General features: G+C 47.9%; 1 protein-coding gene across 3 annotated transcripts; it reads left to right on the top strand.

Annotated features, from left to right (window-relative positions):
- Positions 1-635: 635 nt before the first annotated feature.
- On the top strand, positions 636-24,337 carry PIGR (polymeric immunoglobulin receptor). Of its 3 annotated transcripts, XM_081025341.1 has the most exons (12): positions 636-897; positions 5,320-5,396; positions 13,372-13,466; positions 14,156-14,497; positions 15,865-16,518; positions 17,746-18,087; positions 18,649-18,972; positions 19,868-20,213; positions 20,622-20,743; positions 21,343-21,474; positions 21,595-21,653; positions 22,720-24,337. In XM_081025341.1, exons 2-12 carry the CDS (start codon positions 5,392-5,394, stop codon positions 22,813-22,815), a joined length of 2,517 nt encoding a protein of 838 aa, XP_080881467.1. In that variant the 5' UTR covers positions 636-897; positions 5,320-5,391; the 3' UTR covers positions 22,816-24,337. The 3 variants fall into 3 exon arrangements, with proteins under 3 accessions (XP_080881467.1, XP_080881469.1, XP_080881468.1); XM_081025343.1 differs by lacking the exon at positions 5,320-5,396 and having other exon boundaries at positions 642-897; XM_081025342.1 differs by lacking the exons at positions 636-897; positions 5,320-5,396 and adding an exon at positions 6,226-6,356.
- The last annotated feature ends 597 nt before the right edge of the window (positions 24,338-24,934 follow it).

The raw sequence follows: 24,934 nt of genomic DNA, 5'->3' as shown, positions 1-24,934 counted from the left end.
ATAGAACCAGGACTACCATGACTGAGGCGTTTTCTAAGTTGTCTCACAATTTATCTAAAGATGATATACTTCACGTTTGACAATAGCTCAGGAAAAGGGCATCACGGGGTTGGCTTCTTGAGAGCCTGGCACAGGAAGGGCAGACTGGTTACTAAATGCCACATTTCTAAACTGTTTATTTTGCCAGCATTCTCCTCCACCCATTTCATGCAGACAACTAAAAATTAGTTACAGTATACATCCCCAGAAAGAAGCAGATTATACACCATTGTACAGATGAGAATGTTGAGGCTCAGATGGGCATAGGCTACAGGGGATCACAGAATATTTTTCTAATGTTTGCCTGCCAGGAAAACCCTGGGCTGGAGTCCAGGCTCAGACCAGGAACAGGGAAACAGTAAGTTCTCAGTAGGACACCAATGGCTTATGAGAGGGGTTGGGCCCTGTCACCTGACACTCCACCTGTTGACTTTGGATGTCTATTCCCAAAGTCTTCCTCCTCTGCCCCCTCCCTGGCCAGGTATGGAAGTAGGAGAGGGCAAGAGAGTAGTTTGGTAACCTCAGAAAAGGTTGGCTCATCTGCTCCTGCCTCTCAAAACCAGAGTAAAAACTCTCTGGGGCTCCAGGATTGGCCCAGGGGGAATTGAGAGAACCTTTGGACCAAGAGCAGCTCTACACTGCCAGGCTCTCACATTCAACTCACCACTCCTTTGCTCTCCACAAATTACTGCTTCCTCAGGGCAAGACACAGCCAGTCTCGGGGGCTCCCACCAGGCTCTGCCTCTACTCCTTCACCAGCCAAAACCATAAAGAGTATGGACACCCTCCTCCCTGGAAGCCCCGGAAGAATTGTTGTTTTCACTCTCTGATTGGGAGTCAACAGAGCCAGGAAAACAGGTGAGGGGTTGGACGTCTGGGCAGTGACACATGGAGGTAGGTGGTCAGCGAGAAGGAGGTGATTCAGTGAGTACATGTAGAAAAGAAAAGATCTGAGGCCCACATGCACGCATTTGGCCAGGAAGTGACCCTCTCCAACACTATGCAGTGACTAGAACTGTGTATCGGGTCATAGCCCTGTCCCCCTTTTCCACACCCCCCACGTGCCCAGCGCCAGCTTGTCATCACCTGACTTTGCCCTCACTAAGGCTGTTCTTGGCATTGACAAGGTACTGCCAGATCAGACCAGCCATGTTCCAGGCTCCTGAAGAAGGGCCCTGGGGAGGCCCTCCGAAGTCACCCAATAGCCAGGCAAATACAGAGTATTTATGATTAATTTTCCTCCTACCTACTCCCTAACGGGGAGACTCACCTGAGAAACGGCTCAGGCCTCTGAACAGAAGTCTGGGTTCAGAAGCTCCCTGAAAGCTTGCCCACGCCCAGCCAGCTGGACAAGTCCAGTCCCCACTCGCAGTGGGGTCCCAAGCAGCAACCACAGTGGGGGCCACGTGGCCAGCCAACAACATTCAGCTGCACAACAGAGCAGAAGTCCCCACGCCACACCCTGTCCCCAGCCCAAAAGTTGAAATTACAACAGAAAGAGTAGATGCTGTACTCCTGCCAATGCATGACTGCTAGAGTCAGGAACCACCAGATCGTTGTGTGCTGGCGGTGAGGATGGAGCTGCCTGGGCATGGATGGTCCCTGTCAACATTCTTCAGAAAAGGAGCGGGGGCTTGTTGTGTAGCTTTGGTAGATTCACTGCCACAATTCTATTTCCCAATGTTTGATACTAAAATGACTATATTATTAGTTTACTGAAGAATGCTGGATTTCAGGGCTGGCTGGCCTGGGATTAAACATTGACCACACACAGGGGTTAAATATTGACTCAGCCAAAGATCTACACGTGGGAGCAGAGAGCTGGCAGTAAACAACAGTGACAGGCATTCATCTGTCCGCTCTGATCTCACTCAAACGCCCCATTCATAGGAACCATCTGCAGTGAGGGATGCGGGAAGGGCAGTGCAGATCTGGGGAAGAACTTAAGTCTCCCCTTCTATTGGTGGCTGGGTCAACCCAGGTCTTAAAGTATCAAGCTAATGATGCCAACCTGATGGGTTGGACCTGTGCAGGACTGTGTGCTTGGTCCTCTCCAATCTTCCCAGAATCAAAAAGGTGTAAATGGGAATCCTTTGCTGCCCATGGAAACACAGTTCAAAAGATTCATCTGGAAAATGAAGGCTTTGGGAAGTGGAGGAAAATGCCCAATGCTGGGAGACTTTGGTTCTCAACCCATCTGTGCCATTACCTCACTGTGCAGACTTGGGCAAGTCACTCCACTTCTCTGCCCTTGTTTCCTCATTGATCAGTGAGGAATACATTTTGTCCTGAAAGCCTATGCTGTCCCATTCATTGAAGCTGAATCATAAGTACATAGCAGATGCCAGTCATTGCACATGTGATACTTAATCTTTATAACATACTTGTGGGGTAAGCATAACTAGCCCCGCTTTATAAATAAGAAAATTGAGGCTCAGAGACATTAAATAACTTGGCAACGGTCCCCTGGCTAACAGGTGGCAGGGCTTCATTGTGAACCCGGGGTGTTCTAGGTCTGAAGGCTCGAGCTTTCCACAAGTGTGCACTGCCTCTCTATGCTGGCTAATGCCTGCTTGGTGTACTCCTTGGCAAGGGTGGTGGTGATGGTGGTGGGTGATGATTCTTCAATTAGACCAAAAGCCCTTGGGGCACAAGGGTGCACATTCATGCATGTCTCAAATCTCCCTGAACCTTGAACTTGTCATGGACATAGAGTAGTCTGAAAAATACCACCCTCCAAAAACATGTCCACCTCCTGATACTTGGAATCTGTAAATGTGACCTTATTTGGGAAAAGGGTCTTTGCAGATGTGATTCAGTTCAGGATCTTGAGATGAGGAGATCATCCTGGATTATCCAGTTGGACACTAAATACGATCACTAGTGCCGTATGAGACAGAGAGGCAGAGAAACATTTCAAACACACACAGAAGGCAATGTAAGATTGGAGGGTAGAAATTAGAGTGATGTAGTTACAAGCTAAAGAATGCCAAGAAATGCCAGAAGCAACCAGAAGCTAGGAGGGACATGAACAGAGTCTCCCGTAGGGCCTCCAGAGGGAGCGCGGCCCTGTCCACATTTTGATTTCTGACTTTTGGCTCCAGAACTGAGAGAGAATCATTTGTGTTGTTTTAAGCCACCAAAGTTATGGTAATTTGTTACAGCAGCCACAGTAAACCAATGTGGTGCTCAGTGAAAACACAGAATCCTAGAACTGAAAATATCCTTGGTAACCATTTGTCCCAGACCTCCCATTTAACAGAAGAAACAACTACGACGGCCCTAAAGGAGGAAGTGATTTGGCAAAAGTCACTCTGCAAATTAAAGGCAGAGCCAGAACAAGAACAGAGGAGTTCTGACGCCAGGCCAGTGCTCTGCACGTACCCACTCTGACTCCTGCCAAGGTCCAAAGTTATGAAAGTCAAATAAGAACTTGTTATTATTATGTGTTTCTCATATTATTATTTTAAACAAGAGGGGGAGCGTTTAAGCAGATGAAGAGATATAAATTTTGGAAGGTATAATGACTGCTGTTATCATTATTATTGAATTGGACAGTTGGACCCTCTTGGCCAGTCCCTCCGCCCCCGGGACTATGATACAGGGGCTGTGTTTTAGGGCCACTGAGTCCTACATGGGGAAACCACCATGAGAGAGGGGAAGCTGGGAGACTCCAATCCGACCACTAGCGTGTGGCTAAGCCCAAAATAGGGTTTAGACTTCCTGTTTCTTACCTGGACTCTACTTCTCATTTTCCCCTTTCCCTAAGCTGCGTTATAGGCCAGGTGAGGGGTGTGTGTGTGTGCGGGGTGTGTGTGTGTTTGTGTGTGTGTGTGTGTGTGTGTGTAACATAGTCTGCTAAGATAGTTTTGGGGACTCCTGGGAACACACACCACGACATGATGTAGGAAATTTCACACCATTATAGAATAAGGGAACAGGGAAGAAGATCTGGGGCCCCCAAGGCAGCATATGAAGCAAAAGTTTCATGCATGTGCTTCCTTCCCTCCCCTTTCCTTCCTTCCCTCCCAACACTCACAGCATTTCTGTCCTAGTATTCAGGGAGCCTCCCTTAAACGCTACTCCAGCCCAGGTGACTAGACACAAGTTATGCCCTGCTTTGGGGGAAGTGGGTTCATGAAAAATAAGAAAACAAAACCCACAAATATCTTGATGATTGAGTTCCAAATGAGAGAGGTGTAAGAAGGAAAACCTTTGAAAAGAGCTGTAATCTGGCAGAACCAAGCTTGTCCATCTCCATCTAACCTCACATCCTCCCACTCAACATCTACCCCGGAACTGGGGAGGAGAAAGATTTTGGAGGAGGAAGAATGATGGCTTAGCTATTGATATTTTTTTGTGCCCTCCCACCCACCACTGTGGTGCTTAGTCCAGGGTCGCAGTTGGTGAGAGGAGATTGACAATGATGGAAATATCCAGAAGGGTTTGGAGACACCAGAGCAAAGGGAGCCTGCACCTTGCATGTCCTGTGTACAACTTTGGTGGTCAGCCATCTTGCCAATATCCATTGCAGCCCCGATTACATAGGAATAATGGAGCACAGAGGGCTACATGGGAGAATGACACTCTGCTATGCAGGGTCCCCAGAGGTCTCAGAAAGGCACAGGAGGGCCAAACTCACCCTGCACCCACAGAAGGGCGAGGAAGGGGATCTGGAAGTTCTACCCGAAGGAGTTCAGGAGAAGGGACAGGAGGGCACAAAGTGGCCCACAGACCTCTCAGGATGAGCACAGATAAAGGCCACTGACCAGCAGGACAAGTTATGTCTCAGGACTGTTTGGGACTATTTGGAGACCGGACTATTTTCTTCTGGAGCATGAAGCCAACATAGAATCACGACAAAGCAAGACAAAAATAATGGGGCACGCCTTCACACCACCTCGACAGGAGCACCAGCGTAAGCTGCCATCACCTGTGCGCACTTACCCCGGACTTAACATAAACCCGAGGGAAGAGAAAGGGGACAAAAAGGAGAGAAAATACAGAACGGGACTGAGTTTTAAATTGGGAGTGAAGTGACTGAGATATCATTGAACTGGACCAAGTTTACCTGAAAGTGACTAGATCATATTTTTCCTTATATCAGTCAGAGTTTTTAGTATAGGGTCTAAAATTAAGCTCCATAATAGAAAATATGGTTTCTTTACTCGCCACCCAAATCTGTGATTGTGGGTGGATACCACCTGTGCATGAGTGTGTGCCTCTGACTGCCTTACGCTTTCTGGAACTCCATTTTTCCTTTCTTCCTTTTCATTCTAGAGTTTGGCCTGTAGGACGCCTGACAGAGAGCCGGGGTCAGCCCCGCGCTGGTAGAATGCGGCAAGATTCTGTATGAGGTGAGGGTCATATGTGTGTGTGTTGGGGAGTGGGCTTCACTGTGTGACACAGGACTGCTAAGATCATTTGGGGAATGCCCGGAAGTCCTAACCAGGTCGTGACCAGAAGACCACCTAACTGAGGCAGGGAAGGAGGTTTCTACAGCCACTCGGCAGACCAGCACCCTCTTTGCTATGGCGCGAGCCCAGGTTCTAACAAGACTCTGAGGTTTTCAGGGGAGCCCAGTAGAGGCCAGAGTCTTTCATTCCCCTAGGGAGTGAAAAGGGAAGAGCCGCGGACCCCCAAGTTCAAGGAGGCACTGGAGCTGCTAAAGGGGCTCTGCAGAAGGGTTATAAAGAGTGGACTCAACCCAGGCTAAGCATCCAAGGGAGTGGGGGGCGGTGTTCCCAAGGGAGCGGAGAGGTGAGGCAAAGGACTGAGAAGCATTCCTGCCACCTGTGCCCCAACAAATGCATATCAATTTCATACCATGCTCTCAGCCAGGTGTTTTAAATCTGATATCTGGTTATATCCTCAACCTATAGGTTTGGTGTTACTATCCCCATTTTCCAGATGAAAAGAAATATGAAGGTAACTTGCCTAGGGTCTTGCAGGTAGAAAGCAGCAAAAAAGACTCTTTGTGCTCGGATACCCTGTCTCGAATCCTACAGTTGCAATGATGGAGTCCCATGTAACAGTCTTCCCAAGGTCAAGGGGAAGCAAATGGAGGCAGCCAGGAAAGCTGAAGGGGAAGGAAAGCAAGGGATTTGTGAGAGTCACGTGCCCCTGGCTGGCCGCCGTGCCTATGGGAGAGTGTCCCTTTAAGAACCCAGGTGTGGGTCAAGCCCTGCACATAGTTTCAGTTTTGGCAGCAGCATCCAGTGTCCTGCTGGCAGTTTCTAGGAAGGCAGGGGTTGTGGAGTGGCCAGCAGGCTATCCCTCCGAAACTGAGTCGACGGGAGAGAAGGAAGTGGCTAAAAGTAAGTGTGGCTGCTCTGGGATCCCCGAATGGGATGCCATCTGGGAAGGGCCTGGGATGGTGGCTCAGGCAATCCCCTACATTTCACGACTGCCAGCCTCCTAGAGTGAGGTGAGGAGGATAAGGGCTGCAGCCTGTGTGACTGAGTGTGGGTCAGGAGGAGAGGTGTGTATCCCAGAGAGTTCAGGACAGACGTGCGCAGAAGCCCCCCCGGCGCTTTTTTGCAAAATTTCCGCAGGTGGGAAGAAAGCATGTCTGTGGTCAGTATGTGTAGTTATTCTTTAAGTTTGGTCTCTGAATGCCCTACTAACGCCTCCATAGGTTAATGGTGTAACTTCAGGCAAGTCACCTAATCGCTCTCTGGGCCTCAGTATCTTAACCTGTAAAATGCGGATAAAAATTACACCTAGCACTTAGGATTAACGAGGTTCTAATGAGAAATATGTGTGAAATTGCTTTGAAAACTCAAACAAAATAATGACTGTTTGGTGTTTTATGATTTAGTCAATTACTCAGGGACTTACTCAGCATCAGACAGACCTGGATAAGATAATGCATATAAAGTGCCTGGCACTTAGCACCCTTCTAGTCTTTGAAGCTTTCCTCCTCCAGCTTTCTGGCAAGGGCTCATGTAGCCCCTTTCGAGCGCTTGAGGAGGAACTAAGATCCTTTCTAATGTCAACCCAGCTGTGCTTCAGCAGATTCTTACCACATCGAGGCAGAATATGTATCAGCATGTCATCCTGCTCTTGCTAAGGTAGGAAACGTGAGGCCCTCCCAGGGTAAGTGAGCAAGGTGGGCAGAGCCCCTCCTAGGCACAGGCTCATCCCAGAGTCCTAATGCTCCTCCTGGCTCGGCAGCCAGGAGGCCTCAGATATAGGCCTCCCCACCTCCGTGCTCTCCTCTTGCCCATCCTAACAGTATCCCTAAGCCAGCCATGGGTCCCTTCGGCACAAGCGCAGCAGCTCAACTGTGCAAGCTCCATCCCTCATCACCCCCAGGCCTGGGGCCACACAGCTGCTGGCACTGTTTTGGACATAGACTTCACCATTGCTCTCTCCTTCACTAGGGGAATTACAGGTTCTTTAACATCTGAAGAGGAGATATGACGATTCCTGGGTTAGGGTAGAAGGCAGCTATCTGATCTGCTCAGAGCCAGCTCAGGAACTCTTCGTCCATCCTTCCCCCTGGCCTGGATTTGGTGATGTAGAAGAAAGAGCAATCAACCAGGAGTCAGGAAAGCATGTAGCTCTGTGATCATTGCCTGTCCCTTAGCACCGCGAGATCTCTGTGGCATTATTTTATAAGCAGGGTGATAGCAACAGCTTCTGCACAGTAAATCTATTTACCCTGGGCTTTCACAACTTCACCTCATTACCACCTGAAACAAACCGGGTAGATAGGCAGGGAAGGTATCATGATCCCATTTTACAGTTGAGGAAACAAAGACTCCCTGAGTTAATGAGAGTGGGTAAGTTCCAACTTACAAATGATGACATTTTGGTACAGCCATTTTGATTTGGTCATGGGGACATTTTGACATCACCTAGAAAACAAAATACCCAACTTTTTTTAAACTAATATTATCCATGCATGTACTCAGCAGAGACCACCACCCCCACCCCCATCTATGTCTTGCCCTCTCTCTGAGTGGACTGGGGCCAGGGTTCCAAATTCTCTGGCATTGACAAAGCGTGATCGAAGTAGAAAGAAGCTTTGGACGCAATGTGTCTAGTTACAGGAAACAAATATAACATGCCCTACTACATGGTAGGTGCTAAATAAATAGCAGCTATTATAATTTTTCAGGAAGAAATTTCTCTGTTGGCACATAACTCTGGGTTCAGGTGTCTTCAGATGAACTACATTTCCTGTGAAAGGCAGAGAACAGAGAACTGAACTAACGTCTCTAAGATTGGATTTCCACGTCCACAACTGTTTCCCCTCAACTTTAAGACCCTTTGCAATACAGCACAGTAACAGAGAGTTTATACTCTTGATCCAGAACACCTGGATTTGAGTCCCATCACAGTCACTTACCAGCTGTGTAACCTTAGGCACATTTCTTACTTTTCTGTGCCTCAGTCATCTTATCTGTGAAATGATTTTGCCCATTTAACTCTATCCCTTAGGATGTCTGTGAAGGTAAAGCACTTGGAAATTACTCGGTATGTGACAGCTATAACTACTGTCCCCCATTTCTGACCTGGTCCATAGCACATGTCTCCTCTCTCGGGCCATGTGGATCCAATCTGAGCATCTCACCCCATCTTCAAAGGACTCCCAGTAAATAGACTTCTAGTCTTCTCTCACTCTAAGATGAGAAAAAGAGAAAATTGTATTGATCCTAGAGAGTAGATGGGACAGAAACTAACATCTTTTAAATTCTGACACCATACTGTAATATGCATATTTTCATTTAATCCTTACAGCGATTCTTTATACTAGATGCAGTTATCTCCAGTTTGCAGATGAGGACTTGAGGTTCAAAGAGTTTAAACAGACTGCCCCCATGTCACGTAGCCCCCAGGTGAGAGAGCTGAGAGCCAAGCTGATGAGTCCATGCTCTGTGCCACTCTCCAACTACATAGCAACAGTGAAAGTCAAGTGCACGGAACTTCATCCTCCTGTGCTTGAGTAATTGCACCCTTTTACTGTTGAAGAGCACTTTATACTATTTAAAGTGCCTCCGTATACATTAGCCCATTATCCCCTTCCATATTCCCCCCTCCCATAGTAGCCCTTCAACCTAGAAGAGTCAGGGAGTATGATGCCCATTTTACAGATGAGGGAGTTGAGCCTAAGTGGTACAGTTCTTCTTCTGTAGCCTGTGATAGAGCAGGACTCTGGACTCCGGGTTTTCCTCCATCTTCTAGGCTCCTCTTCATGCTACTGTCCCTTGAGTCGCCAGAACCAAAAAAGCATTTGGCAAAGTGAGAGAAATCAGTCCTGGTTTTGTCCTTCTCAGAGATGTGAAGGATGTAACTATTACCAGTTTGATCAGTGTTTGCCGATCAGCTGGTCCTTGCCAGGCACTCTCAAGCAAGGCCCTCTGGGGATTGATCTCGTTGGCCCCTGCCTTCCAGGAGTCTACCATCTGGTAGAGTGGATGAGATAAATGTCTACACATCAAGTAGAATGGGGTGGAGTCAATAAAGCGAGTTCTAAGTCTTTGTTAAAAGGCCATCTGGAAATCCACAAGGTTATTCCCAGAGCATCATGGAACTGGTATTTCAAATGCTGAATTTCTGCTTAAGTCTTCACTTTGATAAGGATGGAACTAGAAACTCTTGAATTTTTCTAGCTCATACATTCTCCAGACCCCTTGGCTATTCTCTCTCCGTTCACCTGCCCTCTGGAGTTCTGATTCCCTTGCTCTCACATTCCTTTACTTGGAGATTCTCCCACACTCCAGGGCTTACATAAACTACATAAATTCTCCTAAGCTCTTGCCTGTTCTTGCTAGTGTGAGGCTATTCAAATCACACAGACTGCTCTCCTTCCTGGTGGTGCTGCAGTTTCCAGGCTCATTGTGCTCGGCCCCTGCACCCATGAGAGATGAGAGTGTAGTCCTAAAAGGACACAGGCAGTGAGTGAGTAGGGGAAGTAGAGAAAAGGGCCGTTCAGTCCAGGCCAAGGAAAGCCCCCTCCCCAGCCATGTCAGCCTCTCCCCACTTCTCTGAACTTCAAGCTTCCTGCTCCTCTAAGTTCACACTCATAAGAAGTTCTCAGAAACTGCAACTTGGCTTCAAGTCCCCAGAGTGCATGCTCTCTGTCCCTCTGAAGCCCCTGGGACTGTGAGCCCTTACTGACCCTCTGCTGTGTACCAAACTGATAAAGAGCCCAGAGTGCTGATAAAGAGCCCCGTGTGGCTCACCAGCAGCCAAGCCAGGACCTGGTCTGGATTTCTTCCCTCTATAAAATGAAGAAAACTAAGATTAGATGAACAAAGATTTGGACCCCAAGCTATGGTAGCTGAAGATCAGTCACTCTAACTGAAAGAGAGCTAGTTAGATTAATTTTGTAAGGAGACAAACTCTATTCTTCAGCATGCCCTACACCCGTGCCCCAATCCATAGTTGCGTAGACATATGTTATGAATACACCAGGGGCAGTAAGTTGGTAAAATGAGAAGGCTCTAGAACATTCCAGCCTCAGCAGTGAAAAAACAACTCCTATTTTAAGAACCAAGAAGGTGCCTTCCTACAAGATATATCAGCCTATGAATATTCCAAAAGAACATGCCCCATGCTCATCCAAGGAATGACAATAGGATAGTGATCCAATTCTCTATGAGTCTTGGGACCAAGAATCTCTGAACCCTTAGATTTCCCATTTGCAACGTGAAGATAATAATATCTACCACTTGGGTTATCGTGATGATGGGTGAAGTCACATAAGAAAAGAAGTTAGCAAAGCACCTGGTGTCCAATCAGTGGACACCTTCCTTCCTCTTTCCTTCCTTCCTTCCTTAAGCAAATCCTTTAAGCCCAGTGTCAGCCTCCATGGAACTAGGACCTCCATAAAACCTGAATCTCCCAGGTTTGAGAGAAAGTCTGGTTTTGAGAGGAAAGGGTCTCTAATAATTCTCAAGGCCCAGGTTTTTCTCAAGTATTAGTGGAGAAACTGTGCTTCTAGTTGGGCTTTGGGCAAAGATTTCCTGCTGCTGAGAGCATGGATGCCCTTGCCCTCCCATCATCTCCCCTGGGACTGGATTCTGTTTCCTCACCAAGGTCACCATCTGCCAGATTTCCTCTTCTAGCTCTGCACACCTGGTGCTTTCATCCCTGGACTGAGGCTGTGCAAAGAGTAATGGATAGCGCGTGTACCCCCCACCAACATGGACGTCCACAGCCAGCCAAGCATATCACGTATGAGGAAGCCTCGGCTGGAGGTCGGGACCCCCATGGGAAGACCTGACATCTGACTCTGTAACCCAGAGCAAATCACTTTTTCCGGAGAAGGGTTGCATTCACCAGCTGAACCCATGGGAAGGCCCACCCCTGTCTCACAGAAATATTAGGAAGGTTGCTTATGTAAAGGTGAGAATAGGAACCAGAATTGAGACGTGCCACTGCTGGTTTGGGCTTTTCAAACATCAGGTGGCAGTTTGTCCTCCCAAGGCCAGAGAAACTGGCAGGTGGTAGAATCCCTGGGACTCTGCAACCATCACATCCTCCATATTTTAGAGGAGACAGACTTCCCAGCTTTCTGACAACCTGCTCCTGCCTGGGAGCCTCCCCCATGGTGACTCTGAGTGCCACTCAGGTGGTCTCCCAGCCAGTGTCCCCTGAGCCCATCCAGGTTGGGGCTGGCGCTGGTGTCTAGCTAAGGCCCCACTTCAGAAGTTAATCATTGGCCTGGAGTGAAAGGTCCAGGGCAATTAACCAGAATCAAGAGAACCTCAAACTGCTACCTGATACCCATATCTGTCCCCACTGCCCCTAACCTACTCCCCTTCCTCTTACAAAGAACTGGAGAAACAATACCTTTATCTCCACAAGGAAATAAAAAGGTTCTTTGCTGGGAAATTCCCCCACGGAAAAGAAAAAACCAAGATAAACAGCTCTATTGCCTTTGGCTCAAGCTAGTGAAGGGAGTCGCTGGGAGGGAAACAGGGGCCAAACAGTAAGAGGTGCCTGGGAAATCAGTCCCAGATTCCCTGCTACTTCGAGCTTCCTTATCTTTATGGGGGCTCATTACTGCCCAGTGCTTGTTAACATGGTTCTCTCCTTTAACACTCTTGTCAAGTTCATTCCAAACTTTAAAGCCTATCAAAGCCCGTGGGAATGTGGGGACTCATGTCTTGTCCCCTAGGCTGTGGATGGAACCCTGAAGATAGCTGTCAGGCTGGGCCCTGGGACCCTCAACCCTCCCCAGCCCTGGGCTGGGTCTATAGATGTGACAAGGTCCACATGTGTTGCACCATCTGCGTGGCTCTGTCTTGAGTTCTCCATCTTCGTCTGCCCAGCCTCAAGGCAGGATACCAGAGGCCAGAACATCTACGCTTTTAACTCTGACCCCATAACCAAGTCTCTGGGGAATTGTGGGCATATCACTCAGCAGCTCAAGATCTTGAGTTTTTTACCCGTAAAATGGTTAATATTATATCCGTTCTGTCTTACTTAAAGGGAAGTTATAAAGCTCCATTGATGTAGTGTAGATGACAATGCTTTGATAAGCAATGGGGGCTCTAAAATAAGAGGGATAAGCATGCTGCTGTATTTGAGGTGTAATGCAGCACAGTGGGAGAGGTTAAGAGCTTGGATTTTGGTGTCAGATAAAGCTGGGTTCAAATCTTGCCTATCTACCCCACTCCCACCCTGTCCCCACCCCCGCATACTTGATCCCTGTGTGACCTTGAGAGAAAGCACTTAACCTTTAAGCTTTCATTTCTCCCTATGTAAAAATGGATAAGAATACCCATCTCATAGGGGGTGATTTCAAGTTTAAATGAGATAACACACGTATATCATTTCACACAATGTCTGGAACAATTGGTAAGAGAACAATTGATGGTGGTTATGAACATCATTGTTACATTTGCAACTTTAATCCTTATTAGGCTTCCTCTATGGGTCTTGGTTTATTCATATGAACATACCATAAAACACGCCAGCCCCCCTCCACCTCCCAAGGATGTAAGAAGAGCATCTGAGACAGAGAGATGGGGCCACGTGTACCATCCACAGAGCTGTTCCTGATATCTTACAGCTCCTGCTCAGGACCGTGCCTCTCAGGCAGGGATACAGAAGAAATGGCGCTTGTGTCCCTATCCCAAAAGAACTTGCAGAGTTGAGAGGATAAAAATCTACTTTATAACTTTTGAGGAACAAAAAGCACTGTCAGGTGATGGGTCTTTGAGCTCTAATGGGAAAGTAGGAGCTATTCATTTTTTCAATAGGATTTATGTCTGTTACTGGACATACAAAACTAAACAGGTATAACAGGAATTCTAAGGTCAACTAGTCTTGGAAGACACAGGAGCTTCATCCCCTCATGCTATTGTTTTCCAGCGACCAAGCAAGAGATTGGCCTGGCAGCACCGCTCTGCAGGAGCCATCAGCCATGATGCTGCCCTTCCTTGCCTGCCTGCTGGCTGTCTTCCCAGGTGAGTCTGCTGGCTCACAGCCCACTCCCTGAAGGACCCAATTCCTTGGGGATACTGAGATCAGGCCCATCTCCAAAGATGCCCCTTTCAAAAGTTGTATTGCCTTGAGAAGGAGTCACACATACGATGTGGAAAGGCCATGTCTGAAAATGGGTTGGGGATCGGAAACAAGAATGGCAATTCCTCATTTCAAGGCCAGGGATCTGCTCTTCACTGGGAATTAAAAAAAAAAAAAAAAAAAAACCTTGAACCAAGCATCTCTATGAGTTATTACGGGATTTGGGGGAAATGACATCCTTTCTGGCTCTCAATATTTTTATCTGGAAAACAAAAAACGAACCCACAATGTGTTTTTAGAAATATAAGGAAATAACAGATAGCAAGTGCAAAAGTGTAACACCCTGCAAAGTGCTTTTTTCTTTTAATAAACAAGGGATATCATTAAATATGTTTGCATTCCATTGTCCTTAAAATGGTTGTCATTGATTAATTACAATTAGAATTTAATAATGATTAATCAATCCTTTTACCCAATAGCAGCATTTTTATCTAGCTGTAGTACATGTATAATCCACAGAAGGCACATGTGTTAGGTGGAAATTTCATCTCATCAAGGTAGGCTGTCACGATCTTTTTAGCAGGATCCTTTACCTCCCTGGCCTCAGAAAGCCTATCTTCTGTCTCCACAGTGGTCTCCATGAAGAGTCCCATCTTTGGTCCCCAGGAAGTGAGCAGACTAGAAGGAGGCTCAGCGTCCATCAAGTGCTACTACCCAGCCACCTCCGTCAACCGGCATTCCCGGAAATACTGGTGCAGGCAGGGAGCCAGGGGGCGCTGCACAACTCTCATCTCGGACCGTTATGTCTCCAAGGACTATGAAGGCAGAGCCAACCTCACCAACTTCCCAGAGAGCAACTCATTTGTGGTGGACATTGGCCATCTCACCCAGAATGACTCTGGGCGCTACAAGTGTGGTCTGGACACTAACAACTACGGCCTGTTCTTTGATGTGAGCCTGGACGTCAGCCCGGGTGAGGATCCAGCCTCTTTGGGCTTCTGGGGGCAAGTAAGAGGGAATCATTTCAGGTGCAGCAGGAGGGCTTGAGGAAGAATTTCCCGAGAGGGAAGGGTGTCCTGGCATGAGGTGGGGAAGGCTGTGGGTCCTTCTCTATCCGGACACAAGAGCTTTTCATAATACAACATGGGAATGAGACAGATAACACCTACTTGGGGGGTGGGGGTGTTACCTAGGTCTTCAGGGCCTATAACATTTTAGGCTTTCACTGAGGCTCTAGCTTGGAAGAGCATCAGACGGACAACTTCTCTCGTTGTGATTGTTGCAGGTGGGACACGAGATCTATGAGCTGAGGGAGGTAGAACAGGCAGGGAGAGATTTAGAGGTATCCTTAAATTCCTGCCATTAGTGCATCTTTTAGACCAAGACCTCAGGTTACCAGAAGGTTTCTTTTAACAGACTTTTTTTTTTTTAACCTGGGATCCATTAGTCCACCAAAACTATCAGCATAAACTAGATGATCAGTTCTTGCCCAAAGACCAGGGACCTGAAGGGATGGGCCATTGAACAAGCCTGTTCTAATTGAGAAAAGAAAAACAAAAGGAAACAAGTTTCAACGACAAGAGCATTTTAGATAATCAAGGGAAATTAAAAGAGAAAGAGGTCTTAAGGGAGGAAATTTGGAGGGATTCCTAAAGATATGTTTTGCTCCTTTGCGATATTCTTAGTTCATTCAATAAAGAGTTCATTCATATGGTCATGGAAATTCATAAACTTGAAGAATCTTAAGAGCCGAGGAGAGCTTAGAGTTGACCCAGTGTAGGATGTCCAGAAGAACACTGGAGACAAGGGGTATGCAGCTTCCTATCAAACGGCAGAAATTAACTACTTCACTAGGAAGCACATTCCATCTTTAGACTGTTCTAAATTTTAGAAACTCTCACAATACACTGAAACCCACCACCTTAAACTTACATTCATTCTGTTCATTTCAACACATGTTAGTTTGGGCTCCTATGGTAAGGGCATCATGCTAGGCACTGCAGGGGTGTCAGACATGAGTAAAGCATGTCTTTGCTCTGGGGGAACTTCACTCTGTGGGGAACATAATTAACTGGACAGAAGACTAGATGTGTAAGTGATACAGATGTAAGTATCAAGAGGGCATAGAGGAGGGAGAGAGCTTTGTGCCAGCTTGGGGAGGGCTTCATGAAGGAAACAGAAACAAACCTGGGTCTTGAAAGACATATTCTGACAGTGTCCCTCTGGGGAGGAGGACATTCCAAGTGATAGGCACACCCAGACCTTCACTGGGAACACGGAGCAGTCTTATGTGGCAAAAAAAGTGAAATCATAGCTTATCACCCTCCCCTCATCTTGCAGGTTTTGGTTTCCTCAATGGTACTCAAGTCCACACAGCAGACCTGGGCAGAACAGTGACCGTCAACTGTTCTTTCAGTTCTGAGAATTCTATGGAGAGAAAGTCTGTGTGCAAGAAGATAGGCCAGGTCTGTATTCTAGTCACAGACTCCAATGGGTACGAGCACCCTGACTACAGAAACAGAGTCTTCGTCACTATTCAGGATACCAGCCAACTAGTGTTCAGCTTTGTCATCAACCAACTCAAGCTCAGCGATGCTGGGATGTATGTCTGCCAGGCTGGGGACGATCCCAGAGCTGATAAAAGCAATTTTGACCTCCGAGTGCTAAAGCCCGAGCCTGAGCTTGTTTATGGAGACCTGAGGGGCTCGGTGACCTTTAACTGTGCCCTGGGCCCCGAGGTGGCAAATCTGCCCAAATTTCTGTGCCGAGTGAGCAATGACAAAGGCTGCAGAGTGGTGGTCAACACACTGGGGAAGAGGGCACAGGACTTTGAAGGAAGGGTCCTGCTTACCACCAAGGACAATGGCTTCTTCAGTGTGCATATCACCGGCCTGAGGAAAGAGGACGCAGGGCATTACCTGTGCGGAGCCCACTCTGATGGTGAGCCTCAGGAAGGCTGGCCCACCCAGGCTTGGCAACTCTTTGTCAATGAAGGTGAGACTTGAAAGGGGGAGAGGGGAGAGGTGGCGTGGTCTGAGAGGTGAGAGCGTAGCTCGCTCCCTGTGAGTCTATTCAATATTCATCAGTCAGTTAACAATATCTGCTCACGGACAAGCCCTGACCAGATGCTCTGTGGACAGCTGTACAGGACAGCTAGAAAACACAGCCTCTGCCTCATGTTACCTCCTAATTCTTCTCTGCATCAAAGGCCTTTTGATGGCTGTTCCTGAAAAGAAATGAAGAGATTGCAGCTCCTGATTGAGGCAAGACAATAGATTGTTGTCTGGGTTTCCGAGCGCCACAGTGAGGACTTAACATGGAATCCCAGTTCCCTGCAGGGCTTGCAGGGGCCATCTGTCCATTCTCCCTGACCCGTAAGCAGAATGGCACCTCATGCCTCACACTCAGGTGGGAGAAAGGGTGGCTTATCTTGGTCCCAAAGCTTTCCTAGGAAGAGAATGCCCATGCCTCTAAATTCTCCTCTCTTAGGGTTATTTGTTATTCAGCATGATCTGGCCTACTAACCTAGACTTTGGCGAGCCACCCACGAGGTGAAATACTTACGTCCCTGCTCCTTCTCTTCTAGAGCACTCTGCAGCGTTACCCTGCAGAGTCAATATCACTGCCTGTGTGACTTCTAAGGGCCTCACACTCCCTGGCCATCATTTCTCTGTCGAGCTTGAGGTCCTTACCACATGCCTCAGCACCTTCAGTCACCCAAGGTTCTCACTGAACCTCGGCATGAGCTTGGAGAAGGACCATCCTTCTCATTGAGACTATCCTCAGGGTCCTCAACAATTAGACTTATCTCTGCCATATTGTTTATATTTTAAATCATAGCTTTCTCAATTTTCTTAATTTGGAGAAAACTCATCTGCCTGTGTTTATGAGACAAGCCAATAAACACAAAAACTGATATTAAAGAAGAGTTTGTAAGAAGCCCAAAGAGAAGGGCTGATAGTCTCTCCTTAAACTCCTTCCAGTTTCTGCTCTGAATCGGTAGGGAAGAGAACGAGACACGCTGACAAGTGGTGAAGATCACTGGGATCTGGTTGGCTGGCTCCAGCTACAGGCTCTGTGACATAGGAAAGTCTTTCTCATTTTCTGAGGGAGTGAGGTGATCAGTCTAAACCTCACTCCTCACCCTGGCTGAGACCATGGGGACGAGTCTGCTCAGACCATGTTGCCATCCTTTCCTTCCATCTCTGTCTGTGCTTCTAGAGACGACGATGCCCCGGATTCCCTCTGTGGTAAAGGGTGTGGTAGGCGGCTCTGTGGCCGTGCTCTGCCCCTACAACCCTAAGGACAGAGACAGCCTGAAGTACTGGTGTCACTGGGAAGAAGCTCAAACTGGCAGCTGCCCACAGCTGGTGAGCAGCGAGGGGCTGGTTCAGGAACAATACAAACAGTATGAGGGCAGGCTCGTACTGTACAAAGAACCAGGCAACGGTACCTACACGGTCATACTCAACCAGCTGACCCCCCAGGATGCTGGCTTCTACTGGTGTCAGACCAGTGGTGATAGTCGCTGGTGGTCCACAGTGGAGCTCAAGATTGTCGAAGGTAAGAGCTGAACTGGGGCGAGAGGGAAGGGAGGCAGCCCCAGGACACCTGCAGTCAGCGGTAGCCTCACCCCCCAGACACTCTTCCTCCTCCTTCACCCAGCTCTGATGGGACAGTCCTCAGGAGAGAGCCCACCAGTGGAGAGGTCATGTTTTCATAACAAGTACCCTTCCCTGCACAGACCCCACACTCTTCAGACTACCACACATGGCACTTTCTATCATCAAGAACATTGGCCTCTTTTAAAGTCTATGGGGTGTCAGCTGAAGTAGAACACAACTCTTCATGGTGAGTTTAGAAAATAAGGGCCAGGAAAGCAAACTGAAGCCAGTGTGCAAGGTTCTACATTCTATGACAGGCTGATTTATTCACGGTGGTCATCCATAGTAATTATTATACAGGTGCGTAATAACATTTCTTATGTATTCAGTATAATGTTATTCACAGTGTGTCCAAAGAGGAAATGGGCTGTGGACAGAAGTCCCCACCACCATCACTTCCCTGCAGCAGTATCACCAGTGCCAACTTTTGTGCCTATTTCTCTCCCCCTCCTTGTTCCAGGAGAACCAAACCTCAAGGTACCCAAGAATGTCACTGCCTGGCTGGGAGAGACTCTCAAGCTCCCCTGCCACTTACCATGCAAATTCTCCTCCTATGAGAAATACTGGTGCAAGTGGGGCAACAAAAGTTGCAAGGCCCTGCCCAGCCAAAATGAGGCCCCCAGGCAGGGCTCCGTGAGCTGCGACGAGAAGAACCAGCTCATCAACCTGATCCTGAACCCAGTCACCAAAGAGGATGAGGGCTGGTACTGGTGTGGGGTGAAGGACGGCCTCCGATTTGGAGAGACTATGGCTGTCCATGTGAAGGTCAACGAGAGGGTACAGGGTGAGTCTCCAAGGGCAAGGCGTGCATGCCCCCAGGGACCTCAGAGAAAGGGCCCTGTCCAATAGCTCTCCATTGGGTTGGGGGTAGGGGACCAGGTTTGGCTCTAAAATGCTGGGGGCAAAGGAGATTTAGCCCCATAGTATCATTTAGCCCTGTAAAAACCGCATCACAAATAAACACACAACCTAAGAAAAAAAAGAGTTGGTTTGCCATTTAACCTCAGTTTCAAGGCAAGTGCCACAGTTGCCCGTTCAGACCATTTTAAGCCTTCCCTGTATGTAGAGATTTTTATATAGAAATTTCAAAGTCACTATCATATGCAGTACACTCTGCCAAAGCCTGCTCTCTCAAAAGAGGGCCAGATACCTTCAAATACAAGGTCTGATAAAAAAAAGTTAAGACAACCTCTTCTAGCAAGCTTGCATTTTAAGCATCTTTTTAAAATGTCACATGAGATGTTTTATCCCTAATGAGGGTATTTTTAGTCCCTCTGGAAATGCTGTTTTGTCTGGGTCAGGTGGGTCTGGTTCGTGGAGGGACCGAGAGCCAGTTTACCACCAGAGGGCAGCACTATTGCACCCAGCTCTATAGTCAGGAGGACTTCCGCAGGGTTTCAAAGCTGAGAAAAATCTTCCTGTCCCTAAATGATGGGTCAGCCCTTACACACAGTTGGATCTATGATATAGAGCCTTGTAGATGGAAATTAATTTGACTTTAATGGGACAGAGATCATTTGTGACAAACTAGAGGAGACCATCACTCCTCCATTTCTAATGTCATCCTGGACCCTGCACTAAGAGCTTTGAAATCTCACTCTGACTCCTCAGACTCCCTTATCTCAAGGAGTGAAAATATAGAGAAAGAGCCATAAATCAGCTCCTGCTGCTCTCTCCAGGGTCCAAAGATGTCAGCCAAGTGAATGCTGCTCCTGGCAAGGAGGTGATAGAGCCGGAGTCCAAAGATGTCAGCCAAGTGAATGCTGCTCCTGGCAAGGAGGTGATAGAGCCGGAGTCCAAAGATGTCAGCCAAGTGAATGCTGCTCCTGGCAAGGAGGTGATAGAGCCGGGGTCCAAAGATGTCAGCCAAGTGAATGCTGCTCCTGGCGAGGAGGTGATAGAGCCACATGTCAGGGAGATTGAGAACAAAGTCATTCAGGATTCCACCCTTTTTGCGGATGACAGAGCAGTGAAGAATCCTGCAGATTCAGCTGGTGGAAGCAGACCATCTGAAGACGCTGGCAGGTAAGGAAAAATCCAGGGCTTCCCACTCGGACAACATCCCAGAGGCCAAGTACCTGAGGCTGGGCCACCAGGTCTCAGCAGGAGAGCCTGTCAGCCTCCTGATAATACAGACAGCACTCACTGCCTCTGCTTCTGCTTGGGAGGGGTCAGTGGTGCTCTCTGCCTTTCTCCTATGGCTGGGGTGGTGTTTGCCATCCAATGCAATTACCCTAGGCCTGGGATGCAGAGCAGGCCCATCCTTGCCTTTGCCATGTCTGGGAAAGCTTCTTAGAAAAGTAGAGCCAGAGGGCTGTACCAGGAGGAGGGAGTGGATTAGCCTGGAAGAAAGAAGTAGCCAGAGCCAACCTGCCAGCCCATCGTGGGATCCCCAGGTTTCTCATTCAGTGACTAACTCAGTCTCTCTTCCAGCTCTTCAGGTCAAGGAGGGAGCTCCAAAGTGCTAATCTCCACCCTGGTGCCCCTGGCCCTGGTGCTGGCACTAGGGGCTCTGGCCGTGGGGGTGGTTAGAGCCCGGCACAGGAGGAATGTTGGTGAGCCCCCAGATGTTCCCTGCCTCCCACCTCCAACCCATTGGGGAGGGAGGGTGCTGCCATGGTCCCTGCTCTTTCATAGGCACAAGAAAATGTTCTGGGAAAGCCAGGTAGGGAAAGATAAACCCATAGGTACCCAAAATTTACATTAACTGCTGCTGTCTAAATGCTGTCTCTGGAGGGTCATCCATGATTGCTCAGGGTCTAAGTTCAGAGGCAGGGCTGCCAGGAAGAAGACAGCAGGGTGGTTGGGGACTGCACTTCCAGCCTAGTTTGTGAACTAATTGGCTGTGTGACTTTGGGTCCCCATTTCATGCCTCAGTTTCCTCATGGCTCAAGTAAGGCTCAAAGGGCTGATGTGAGAAGCCAGAGTAATAAAGAGAGATCTTGGATTCTTGAGTCTTGATTATCCATGAAAAGGGACTGGGGGAAAAACTCAGAGCATTTCTAGTCTGCTTTGGGTCATAGTCAGAGGTGAGCAACCAGAGACCTCCCCTCCTTCAGCTGTCTTGTGGGGCTCCCTCTGAATATAATAGCATGTCCTGTTCTCATATGTCCCCAATCCCATCCCTTCACCAACTCCTCTTTCCCCTGGACAGACCGGGTTTCAATTAGAAGCTACAGGACAGACATTAGCATGTCGGACTTTGAGAACTCCAGGGACTTTGGAGCCAATGACAACATGGGAGCCTCTTCGGTCACTCAGGAGACATCTCTCGGAGGAAAAGATGGTACGTCCCTCACTCAAGGGAAAGCCTGACCCCTGGCAGAGCAAGAATTAGAACTGACTCTGTGTCTAGGGTAGGAATACGAGGCCAGTGAAGGTTAACCCACCCCCTCTCTTCACACAGAGTTCATGGCCACCACGGAGAACACCGTGGAGATGGAAGAACCCAAGAAGGCAAAGAGGGTAAGGATGAGGAAAGAGAAGGCAGTCTCACTTGCATTACAAGGAAATATAGCATGAGGGATTACAGTTAGACAACAGGAAAAACTACCTCAAAGTCAGGGCTGATATCAAAACAGGGAAGGTAGTGTAAACAATGTTCAGGAGAAATGTTTGAGGGCAAGACGTATCTTCCTCGTTGCGGTATTGATGTGGTTGGGGCAGAGGTAGGAGGTAGGCTGTGTTTATAGGCTGTAAACATGTAGGAGGGAGAGAGTCTGGGAGAGGAGGAAGGCAAGTAAGATTCGGCCAAAGGATGGGAAGGTCAAATATCAAATGCTGGTGATTAAGTGGGTGCTCCTCCTCCTGGGCTGTGAGGTCCATGAACTTCAAGTCACCCACCCTCCCTTGAGCACTTGCTCAGGACCAGGCTTTTGCCAGGGCCTGGAAGACATTTGCTGGTGGTGGACAACTTGATAGTCACTAGAAGTTCCTCTCCACCCTTTGGGTGGAGAGGAAGTGTAGCACTTCAAGTGCTACACTACTTAAAATCCTGCCAGGGGTGATTCCTGCCTTTGGGTCACATATTACCCTCTCCTGTGCCTCTCTAATACCAAGGCGGTAACATCTGTTATCATATCTAACCTCCCTCCCTCACAGAAGCAGAGACCCCTGCATTTGGAACAACTAGACAACATTCTCCTCTAGCCTTGGGTTGTATCTTTGGGCTTCTGGAGAAAGAAAAGCATAAACCACTGTGGATGATGCTAGCTTAGACCCCCCTTGCCCTCATGAAATGTGTGGGCAGAGCTTCCGGGGACAGGCCCAAGCAACAGAGGTGGTTCCACTCCATGTGTTGGAAGGAGGTAGTGAGACAGCGGGAGATATTTTTAGAAGTTGTTACTTTCTGTTTCTTAAAATTAGTCCCTTTTGGTGAGCATGGGGCTGTAATAAGCATAGCGGGTCAACACAGGCATGGGTTGCTTGGGCCAAGATCAAGAATTAGGATATTTAATATATCTTCTCCCTCCAACCCCCACCTGCTGAGCCAATTCTCTGAACACTGACTCCTCTCCTGTTGCTCCCTCAGTCCTCCAAGGAGGAAGCTGACATGGCCTACACGGCCTACCTGCTCCAGGCCAACAACATGGCAGCCAACGTCCAGGATGGCCCCAGTGAAGCCTAGGCTGAGCGCCAGCTGCCTCCTCCTGCCACCCTTGACAATCACCTTCAGAATCACGTTGATCTTCAAGGCACTCAGCTTCGGGGGCTCCACTGCCTGCATTCACAGTAGGCTTTTCCTACTTGTCCTCAGATAGTCTGCTGGTCCCGCCTCAATGACATCCAAGCCTGGCCTCATTGTTCTGTTGAGGGTGAGGTGATGTGAGGAGTTCCCACCTGCAGTTTATTTCTAATGAGAAAACCTAAGGTGTGGCAGGAGAACTGAGATCTTAGAGGGGCCTTGCCAAAAGAAGAAAGACCCAGTAGGTGGGGAGATAATTTTAGAAAGCGGGGCTATTCAGGGCTTCTCTGAACTCTTATTATGGGATTTCAATAGGATTCTCCTCCCCACTCCACCTTTCTGTCTCTCATTGCCTCCCTCTTTTCCATCCTCTGTTCTTTTTTCCTTCATTGAAAATGCATATTTGAATCTTCACCAGAATCCAGGTGCTCTACTAGACATGGGGACAGAGGCCGCATACCCAGCCTGCAGCCTTTCTGTAAACATCACTGAGTCCTTGGAAGACATAGCCTCTTGGTGTATTGATACTTGCTACAACTTGAAACCCTCATCAGATGTACTCACCTCTGCCCATATTGGGAGAAATCATAAAATGCCTGGAACTCTGAGGCCTTAGGGATTATGTAACATACATGGGCATACACATAACGAATCATAAACACACATTCTTACCATTTTACAGGTGTAAGAAAATTGATGTCCTGAGAGGTGTAGAGGTTTGCTCAAGGATACCAAGTGACATACACCAATATCAAAACTAGATTTTGTGTCTCCTGTCCTTTTGTCCAGGGATCTGCAAGAGCCCCTGCTCTCTTGGTGGAGACAGAGTTCTAGAATAAGGAGGAGGAGGAGGGAAAAATGTAAATGAAGACTGGTCTTTCACAGGCCCCACCTCAGGGAATACAACCCTTTCCCTTTCTGTCACTCACATGGACCTAAGAGAATAAAATAATGGTCAAACACTCATAGCCCCTCTATTTGAAGAGTTCTGAATAGAAGGAAAGAAAAGAAGGTATTTGATGGTGCCAAGAAGGGGCTGATCTCCAGAAAGCTAAGGTTTAAGGTCTTTTTCCCTCTGAGCTCTGTACCTCAACAAGCTGGCGCTTGCTAACAAATCAATAATGTAACTTAATAATAATTAAAGACCATGATTGTCACCAAGGAGGCTCAGACTGCATTTGTCCTCCATACCTTCTGTTTCCCAGAGAACCCTTTCAGAGCAGTTTGCTTTGGTTCCACTGTCAGGTACCCCAGGACATTTGTCTAAACCAGTTTCCTCCATCTCCAACACTGAGCTGAGGGGGGACTGCCTCCAAGTGGGACCAAGATTATCTTCAATAAAAGAATAGTTTGGGGTCTATACCAATAATCAAACCCCCAAAGCTTGTGTAAATAAGAGTAAGTATGACTATTTATAATAGAATAAACTAAAAGCAGGTATAACCAGTGCTCCTCTTAGGTATCTAAAAAAAAAAAAAAAAAAAAATCCTGGTAAAAACATCCATGGAATACGTGACCTTGAATCTCACACCTTCCTGGGTATCCTCCAAGATCAAGAGGCTGTTAATCAAAACAAGTAACCAAATGAGTACACTCCCTTCATAGGAATACCACGTAGAAGCTAGTTAAAGGATAACTTGGATTTTAGATAACTTAGTGCCTAGTCCTGAGTTGATCCAAAGTCTCTTGGGGGACCGTGATTAGATAAAGGACTCTTGTCTACTAAGGCCATTCCTAGGTTCTGGCGCTAAACCTCATCATATCCTATAAGCCCCCAGCCCACCCCAGACTCCTCCTCAGGGCCTCTGTCTGTGGACATTTCTCTCTGGGAGAGAGTTCTTCTCTGCCTTCTATCCTGCCTGAGGTGGGGCAGACCCTTTACTTGAACATCATGCTTCTGGTTCCACGTACTTCCTAAGCCTGCCCTTGACACGACTCAGACTTCAGTCTTCTTTGGTGTCCCCTCCAGGCCCACCAACTGCAGTGCCCAGTCCTGATCTTTGGGCTCCTCCCCAGCCAGGAGAGGTGGTCACCAGGCACATTTCTCTGTTCTCTACAATGG

Source organism: Rhinolophus hipposideros (genome assembly GCF_964194185.1).
Source record: "Rhinolophus hipposideros genome assembly, chromosome: 19".
Classification (NCBI taxonomy): domain Eukaryota; kingdom Metazoa; phylum Chordata; class Mammalia; order Chiroptera; family Rhinolophidae; genus Rhinolophus; species Rhinolophus hipposideros.
The sequence above is the reverse complement of the archived record's forward strand: the minus strand, read 5'-3'. Positions and strand labels throughout refer to the sequence as shown.

Bases quoted from the DNA above. Each gene is read 5' to 3' on its own strand.
- PIGR (XM_081025341.1), top strand. The intron at 14,498-15,864 runs GTGAGGATCCAG...CTCATCTTGCAG, and splicing joins GAGCCTGGACGTCAGCCCGG to GTTTTGGTTTCCTCAATGGT. The intron at 16,519-17,745 runs GTGAGACTTGAA...CTGTGCTTCTAG, and splicing joins GCAACTCTTTGTCAATGAAG to AGACGACGATGCCCCGGATT.